The sequence below is a fragment of the Nicotiana sylvestris genome, chromosome 4, assembly GCF_000393655.2.
Source record: "Nicotiana sylvestris chromosome 4, ASM39365v2, whole genome shotgun sequence".
Classification (NCBI taxonomy): Eukaryota; Viridiplantae; Streptophyta; class Magnoliopsida; order Solanales; family Solanaceae; genus Nicotiana; species Nicotiana sylvestris.
In genome coordinates, this window is record NC_091060.1 from 168,064,538 (window position 1) to 168,073,817 (window position 9,280).

The 9,280-nt window shown below is 34.4% G+C and overlaps 1 protein-coding gene across 1 annotated transcript; it reads right to left on the reverse strand.

The window, feature by feature from the left end:
- Positions 1-1,381: 1,381 nt before the first annotated feature.
- On the reverse strand, positions 1,382-6,463 carry LOC104225217 (DUF21 domain-containing protein At1g47330). Its single transcript, XM_009776981.2, has 12 exons — positions 6,142-6,463; positions 5,343-5,419; positions 5,170-5,253; positions 4,953-5,066; positions 4,293-4,379; positions 3,957-4,096; positions 3,774-3,861; positions 3,515-3,588; positions 2,506-2,624; positions 2,121-2,359; positions 1,854-1,900; positions 1,382-1,760 (listed from the first exon to the last, which is right to left on the reverse strand). Exons 1-12 carry the CDS (start codon positions 6,317-6,319, stop codon positions 1,685-1,687), a joined length of 1,323 nt encoding a protein of 440 aa, XP_009775283.1. The 5' UTR covers positions 6,320-6,463; the 3' UTR covers positions 1,382-1,684.
- Positions 6,464-9,280: the final 2,817 nt, after the last annotated feature.

Genomic DNA, 9,280 nt, shown 5'->3' on the forward strand with positions numbered 1-9,280 from the left:
TATGCACCTCATTTTCCATCTTGATTCTAAAACAACTATTTTCACCCATACTCATCCCGCTAGGACTTTATATGTCTAAAATATCAGATTAATACCCATTTAACATATCCACACCTAGTCCGAATGTACGGGGTGTTACATTATGGTACATGTTAATCATTTACACTTTTAGTCTAGTTTTTTGCCTTCACGTTGTAGTTGTAGTTTTCTTTTGCTAAGTACGAGAATCTATTTTTAGTTGAGTCCTTAATTATTCATCACTATTTAATTCAATTACCATCAATATATCTTGATAATGATAGATTTCTCAAAGAGCAATTGGTTTGATAGTGTTACGGTGAAAATGTAGTTGTCGGAATATGTGTTTGGTAGTGTATATTTCATCTCTAAGAAAAAAAAGATAAAAATCCAAAAAAATTGAAAAACTGACAAAACCGACATAAACCGAATCGCTAAAAAAACGACTTACTTAATTTAATTTGGTTTGGTTTCAATATTTAAAAAATTGACATACTTGATTTGATTTCTTTTTAGGGAAAAACCATCTAAATCGAACAATGAATTCACAGTAAAATGCAAATTTAAATTGTATTAGGATTGCTCTATTTATCTTCAACGTTTAATACGAGCCATTGGTGCTCTTATTCATTAATCAGAGTTAAATTAACATTTCATCAACATCTCTAGCTGTAATATGAAAATTTCTGCAAACCAACTTTAGAATATAAATAAAGAAAAGAGGATAACAAGCTTTTATAAGGATAGAGACACAAGAGGTAGGCATTTACCACTTTCTTCCTTTTCTTCTTTTGGATATATAGATAGGCATTTGTCACTATGTCTAACTAATGTATTTTGGCAAGACTTTCCCTTTATATGAAGTCATTCAAAAAATTTAATCACATTAATGGAAAGACGAGAAGTCATTAATAACTTGATTATTTTAGATATAGTAGATAGAAACAACACAAACCAACTTTCGCACAGGTTCATTCATCTGATTGTAAACTAAGGTTATCTCTAGCAAAAGATAGCATAACTTTCCTATGGAATGAAAGCATCTCTTCTTAATGCAGATTAATTTGTATTCGATCACAAAGTACAATAACAATAAAAAACAAAAGAAGGTAAATAGTGCACTTGGTTGAGTGCCGAGTTATTTACTTGCATTAATAACTTTCTGGAGGGTCTATCGAATATCGCCTTTCTACCTTCCCAAGGTAAAGGTAAGATCTGCATATACACTACCCTCCCTAGATCCCACTTGTGGGACAACATTGGGTTGTTGTAGATCATAAAGTATCACATTATTGTAAACAAGCGCCTAATGATATTGCGAGGTATTCAACTTCTTAAGAGTTCATCAAATGACAAACACATGGAAACTGATTAGGTTCTCAGTAATTGAACTTTGTGTGTCTCAAAACTCTAGCAGTACATTGCATTACAATCCAAACCAAATTTCTTGTTGAATTGGCAGCCTATTCCTCTGTATAGGACTATACTATCTACCTCAGCGTTCGCGCTCTATAGGACCAATCTAATCTAAGTTAAAATAATCATACAAAAATACAGGAACAAGGAACTGCTATAGTAGATTTTTCTTAACAAGTTTACATTGGAAACTATACATGTAACATGTTGCTATACTTGAAGTAGCTATTGAGAGATAGTGATTGAACAATCAGAGGGTCTCTAACAGCTGCGTTGTGGAATTCTGCTCCGAAAAATCTAGTGAAAAATTCATGTTCACCTTTATCCTGCAAAGAGTAAGTTCACAACAAGTGATGTACAAGTGAATGGTGGCTCGAAATAGAATGAAAGAGTATGAAGCTAGTACTGCCAAATCAAACCTGTTGTGAATGTTAACATATTCGTCGGTTTCATCCAATATCTCCTCCTGGCATAAAGAATAAAATTAAGAAATTTGTTAACATGAGAAAGTAATATACACACAGGTAGCATCAAAATCTTTAAAACTTGTGAAAGCGTATAACCATGTGATGTGAAGTGCAATATTTTAGAGAAAACCTTCACAAATTCACGTCTCTGGGGTGAACCGATGAATACAACAGCACGAAAAGGACAAAATTACTAATGAATGTCAGAATCTTGTGCACCTGAAGAAGCTCCTCAATGACATCTTCCATGGTAATAACACCGACCACTTCTTGATTGGGAGGGATCTCGGGTATTGGAGTGTTTTCCAAATCCAAGATACAAAATGAGCAACCTCTGTGTCTCTTCTTGAAAGCAGGAGTAGGGGGAGGAGATTTCTTTGTGACTTGGTCATCGTCAGCCTTATGAAATGCGGCCTTTGTATCATGCAAGTTATATTTTGATGCTGCATTATCAGCATCTGCAATCAGATGCAACATGACAGGTTATCAGTTTATACAACACTTAAAGTGACTGAATCGAATCAACATCAGCATTTTAATGGGATATTTAACAGAAAAACTAGGATAAGCAGCTACAGAGTAGAAAAAAGATTTGTTCAAATACCTTTATCATTCACTGGCGTATCTTTCGTCTCGTTCAGATCTTTATATACAACAGCAATGTGGCTATGGCCCTTCTGAAATTCATTCAGAATGTCATAAAGAGGCATGTTTTCAGAAACCCTGAAAATATCAACGCTGCACAATTAGCTTAAGAAAAAACATTGCGTGTTAAATATTATTTGCTTGAGCTGTAACCTTTTCCCTCCTCAAATATGAACTCATATTACACTTTGCAGAATCCAAACTGCAGATCTATGAAAAGGTTGTGGATTAATCTAGGAAACACTTTACAATAAGTAAATCCTTAGAAATTCACTAGAGGATAGCTATGCAAAGTTTTCTTGTGTAGAGAAAACACAGTAGGATATCAGATCAGTCAGAAGGGTATAATTAAGTCCAATAGAATTTAACAAGGTATTGGACATAAGAAATAAATTGTAAAAGAGGGTTGAACATAAGAAATAAATTGTAAAAGAGGGTTGAACATTTTTAAATATAAAACCACGATGCATGAACTATATAAGTCGAACGTCAACTGCTTCCCTTACTCTGGCTATCTGTAGGTGAATTCTACAAGTGCAAGGGCCATCATGGAATTCTGCTAAACAAATTGCTAACCCATGGCACCCTCAGTAAGTTTATTTCAGTAAACTTCAAATTACTGTATTTGGACGAACGAATTCCATGATTATATCAGACGACTAGAGCTGGATGACTTAAAGAATACAAGAAGCATAATCATTGCAACTGAAGAACAAGGATGTCAACCATCAAAAGTATAAGCTTATATAAGGAAGAAACCAAGGGACATTACAATGGAATTCGGATAACATAGATGCAATTATATTTCAGAAAGCATTGTTTTATTTGGCTTTACTTTTTTCTGAGTGTCTCCCATTTCCTTTGAAACGGATAAGTATTGTTTTGATAAATAGCTGGAGGCATAGTTGATTGATTGATTACAAACATATACATTGAGGAAACTCTAGAATTGCTGCACTTATCCTTGCCTTGGGATTTTTCTTATCATCATTTTCCTCAGAGGAACTGATTCTCCTGGGTGAACTGCCAAAAGATTTTTAACCTGCCCATGAAATATTTGAAGACGTACAAAGAGCAAGCACAATATCAGTTAGTTAAAAACGACACACTTGTGCAAAAGTAACACAGAAAAGAAATGAGAACTCTTGATAAATGATCTTGAGAATTAAACCTCAACTAATAAGTGAAATCCACAAGGTAAAGTTTGCATGCAAGAGACATAATTACCAAAATTAGTCCAATAATATTTGTTGGTTTTCTGTAGTAAACAGGAACTCTACTATGCCCCATTGTCATTATAGCATTTAGTGTTTCCCTGCATGAGATCATAGGAGAGAGAGCGGGGGGTATTAGAACATAACAAGTTTGTGAAAGCTTGAAATCAGATCAAACAGCAAGTTATAAACCCACAAGTTAAGTGTTCCATCCAGATCAAGAGAAAAAGCCTTTGATATTGGAGTCATAGCATCTTTTGCAGTTTTTTCGGTCAACTCAAGTGCTCCAGCAATTATTGTTGTTTCATCATGTGTCAAATCCCCTCCTTTTCCGGCCTGTCATAGCAATAGGAAGCAAACAAGCTGAGGCATACAATAACAAAAGGAACAAAGAGAATTTGAAAAACAGGTTCAGCTCTAGCACCTAATCTTGGTGAGCTGAACTTGTTCATTTAAGCAGCGACAGTATTCATGCATATATATGAATATTGCATATATATCCAAAAATTGAGAAGTAGAGACTACTAATTACCTCATTGCCATGGAAATCCATAAATGTTTTTAGCTCAGCTCTTCGCAGAAGGGCAGCGTGACCCTTACCTAACATCCAATCCAAGACCTAGAAACAAAACCAAGGATGTATCTATAAGATCCTTAACTAGAGAAAGCAGCATGAAGAAATTTTGTCAATTTTATGCATTGATGTCTTGGCGTTGGTTTCGTTTATATTAACAAATAAAGCAATAGATATTCTATATATCCAATTATTAGCATGAGAAGTTTCTCTTTTATGGTAAAGATTAAAAAGAGATAGACAGAGAGGGGATGCAGTTAACTCTGATATTATTACTATAACCAAGTAGAGCAGAATAGCAAATATATTAAACTCCTCTCTTTAAATTTATGTTGCATTCTTTCCATTTTACTGCAAAAGCTACAGAAAAGGAACAGCTCATACACTTAATTTGAGTCCAGAACTATCTGATGGCTGGAGAAAACTTTACTATATTAGTGGATTCAAGAAGTTTTATTTCTTAACCCTGTTATTTAATCTGTATTATGAGTACACATCGGCAACCAAAACATACGACTGGTGAAGCATTTCTTGCAGCAAATAATACCACATTAAAAGTGACATGGAAACTTAACAACTCTACATGAGTCGATTATGGAATGTGATTGCGCTTTATACCTTACTAATTGGATAAGCAATGGGAAAGAATAACCAGAGAAGAAGTTGAACAAAGGGTGCTACTGTGGCTCCAACTGTCAATCCGTAGCGAGTACAGATTGCTTGAGGAATTATCTGCAATCATAAAAAAGCAACGACGGCTAGTTACAGAACAAGAGACGAGCATAGGCCATAGCTAACAAGCTGAAAGATTAAGTTGATGAATAGAATCGAGCACCTCTCCAAACATGAGAATTAGCGTCACAGACACCAGTATTGCTGCCCATGAAGGTACAAGCTTGTCCAAGAATATAGGAAGAGACTATAAAGAGAAAGGAGAAAAGTAATCAAATAAGTCAGGACGCGCAATAAAAGGAGAACTACAACCAAATAAGTAAATGTTACACAAACCTCCATTGCTAAAGAATTGCCGATCAAGAGTGTGCAAAGCAAAAGGTGTTGATTTTTTACCACTGGAAGTATTTTAGCTGTCAAAGAAAGGATGAAATCTTAAAAAAAGAACTGATCAAAGCAGACATACATACAACTCATATATTGGTTCAATTACAGAATCATGATACAACAAGTGGCTTGACTTTCTTATTTGTCCATTTAGTAAAAGTAGCATATACCTTTTCTCCTACTCTTTTAAGTATTCAGTTACCTTTGTTCAAGTACATAGTCGATACTGGATTTCCTTACTGGTTGCCTTACGGACACAGGCTACCAAATTAAAGGTTACTGCTAGACAATTTATTCAGTTTCTTAGGCCAAATTCACTCTCTTTTGCTTAATTGTGAATTTGTGATATATAGATGCTTTGCATAAGTCAAGATTCAAACTTTTTCACAGTTTGTTTAGAAAATTTAGTTCTGGGATAGCCAATTCTATACCTTTACTAACCCAGCTGAACAATTGAAACAAGAAGAAAAAAAAGAAGCTTGAATACAGCATAAAATTAGTAAGAGAAAAGAGAACTCTAAGAAATGATCATATATACTAGTAAAAGATTACAACTTTATACTACAGCGACAAAGATAGCAGGTAAAGATTTGCCAATCAAAACTACTGACCATCAATATAGCTGACAAATAGATAAATAAAAACCCAAATCAGCAAACTTTAGCACTTTCTAATAAAAACCCAAATCAGCAAACTTAAACATATTCTTCATAATAATATATAGAGAGAGCAAAGAGAGTAAATTTACAAGCATGAAGACGATCTTGGGGACGGCCAGATTTGCTAAGAACTTCAAGGTCGACAAGTCCAAGAGACATAAGACCAAGTGTAAGACCTGCCATTAAACCAGCAAACAACACCAATCCTATCACTGCTAAAATATACAGAGAAAATTTTGTTCCACAACACGCCACATCAGCTGCCATATTTTACAGATACTCTTTCCCAAGTTCGAAGAAAGTCTTGAAATTTGCTAAGGTTTTGATTTTGTCTGCTTTTTTGTAATTAAACCTCGATTTTATCAGACCCCAAATCGTCTGTTACCTAACTTAGAAAGTATTTATACTGATTTTTCTTTCTGTGTATCTTTGTTGTGTGAGCTGTTTTTTCCCATTCAAGAACTTTGTCTTTTTCCTTCCCCCCCCCCCCCCCCCCAAAAAAAAACCGTCCCCTTTAAATAACTTATCAAATCAAGCTGTTGTGTTTGATAATGAAAAAGGTCATAAGGAAGAGGAATGGTCAAAAAAAATAATTTGGCATAGGTGTATGTCCAATGTGATGGAAGGCACTTATTCCCAGAATATTACTTTGCTAATGAGTGTCACATTGTTTCTTCCGATGCCAAAATGTTTTTGTATGTGTTATTTTTGTAACGGCAGAATTACGGGTATAACTGTATTTTTTTAGTTTACTAGGTATAGATTCTTGAGGCACATGTTCTTTGCGAAGATGAGTGTGACCTGAGCATAAGTATATACTTCACACATTCTCACGCTAATTTATCAGTTAATCATAAATTTAAAAAGGTCAAGATGTGTCAATATATATATATATATTAAAAAAATTGTATCTAATTACACTGTGTAATTTTTATATTTGAATATAATGTCACATCTTATATACATGTGACTCTACCACCGCCATCAACTCAAACTTTCGTCCATTCTGAGAGAAAATTACCTACTCCCATATTTTGATTTATTCAATATTTAACTATACGGTACTATTTCTTAAAATCTATGAGAAAACTTAATCACTTTACACAATTTAGCCAAAATAAGAAATAAAAAGTTGTTCTTGTTTATTACATGTAATTCTATATGTAATTGAAGCACATTCCTTCTCAACATTTGGGCCTAAATAAATATAAAATTATTTTCGTTAGTTAATCCACGAAAAACCCGCTAATAAATCCGCCCACCTACAATTATTCCAGAAGCAATTCTTGTAAATATAAACGTGCAAGAGAAAAGAATCTTTTCGTTCAAGTATGATTCGATATTACTGGAAGTCATTTTGAAAGTAAAAATTTATTACATAATTAATAAACTTGATTAAGTAAAATTGATTTCTTCCCCCACCCCCCTCCTTCTTTCCCATTATATGTATGAAATCTTATAATATAAGCTTATAACATAGAAGTTTCTAGAACAACAGTAAGACCAACAAGGTTACACAGAAGTGGATGTTGGACTGCTGGAGTACAACATATTCACAAAATGAGTGTCACTAAGTCGCAAAAATAGACGTCTAGAGAGAACTCTAGTACCTTTCTATCTATATTTTCTATAATGTGGCTTGAGATGAATTTACAAGGGGAAATGCTCAGTGAAGATTCATATGTAGTCATCCCAACTAGTTTGGAACTGAGTCATTAATGTTTTTGTAATATTTATTTACTTATTTCTGATTGTCTATCATGTGCAGTGCAAAATTCAAGAAAAAGAAAATCAGCAGATAAGTGTTGTAGTTTCGAGTTTCTTCATCCTTTCTTCTTAATGAAGTTTGTTTATTCATTTTGATTTAGTTTCTAGTGTGTTTAATCTGCTGATATTTGCAACAGTAAACTCCTACTACCGCTAAGTAGCTTCAGTTTCGTTGATTTGTCACGTTTTAGATCACAAATTAAAGACAAATTCAGGAAGCTGCTTTTGTTCGTTTAATTTTTTTCCCCAGAAAAATGCAGGCAGCTGTTGCCTGTTGGTTCTTTCAAATTTTACATTACCAACTAATTCTTTTTTTTTTTTGGTTTGAAAAGTAACTTTGAATTAATTAAAGCGTGTGGGTACAAAGATGGTGGTGCTCAGGTTGCACCATACTACAAACTAAACTATTACTAATAGTAGCTGCATTGTTTGTGGTGTCCCTAGTGAGATTATCACCACAACACCAAAAGTTTTGACTATGTGACTTTGGGACGCCACTGTTTCCAGAGGTCGATTCCACAGGAGTGTCATGATCTGCCAAGTTACTTCCCAAGACTGGTACTGCAGCATGGCCTTCTGCTGCCTGTCTTGTTGTGGATGTGATTGATCGTGTTATAGTTATCCCTTGTTTGTCTCCTTCAAGTTGTTAGATCACAAAAAGTGGTGGTAATTCAAAAAGTTGTAGAGTAATAATGTTACTTTCCAAACTGCTGCCTTCTTTGGCTAGTTGATCCGTTACCCTATTTTGTTCTCCGTATGCATGGTGGACTATTGAATTATGTAGCAGCTGTAGAAGGTGCCTGCAATCAAGAAGCATGTTAGTGTATATAATATTGTCACTATCTAGTAGGGTGATTACTTCCTTGGCATCTATTTCCACTTGAAGTGGTTTTAGACTTAGTTGAGTAGCTATTTTAAGGCCTTGGATCAAGGCCTTGTTGAAGAACAGAAGAAGCAGAATGAAGAACAGAAGAAGCAGAAACATCAAAGAGATAGAGAGACAGAAGAACAGACGAAGCATCAAAGCAAAGAAGAAGAAGACAAAGTGAAAACAAATTGATGCTGATAAGTGAAGTGTGACGTGGCAACATTATAGCTGTTGATGTTCAGATCAGAAGATCTAATCCTGACTGTTGGATTAGAATACATAAAACATATCTGGGCCATTCATTTATTAGTGCCATACACATGAGTGAGCACATGCTCACATTTGTATTAGTGTTGATGCACTAAAGTGAATATGGACTCACATAGTAAACAATACTTTTGTCTAGGAATATTATATGTACATTTGTTGTATCTATAGGATGTAATGTATATAGAAGCTACAGTGTGTGAATATACAATACACAGAGATTTTCTGCATCATCAGCCCTCTCAATCTTTCATGGTATCAGAGCAGAAATCTGCTTGAACTTCATCTTCTAATCTTCTTCCTTGAACTTAACTTGTTCTATCACC

Bases quoted from the DNA above. Each gene is read 5' to 3' on its own strand.
- LOC104225217 (XM_009776981.2), bottom strand. From the start codon at position 6,319: ATGGCAGCTGATGTGGCGTGTTGTGGAACAAAATTTTCTCTGTATATT. The intron at 2,360-2,505 runs GTATTTGAACAA...ATCTGATTGCAG, and splicing joins TACGCCAGTGAATGATAAAG to ATGCTGATAATGCAGCATCA. The intron at 1,761-1,853 runs GTTTGATTTGGC...TACTCTTTGCAG, and splicing joins TATGTTAACATTCACAACAG to GATAAAGGTGAACATGAATT.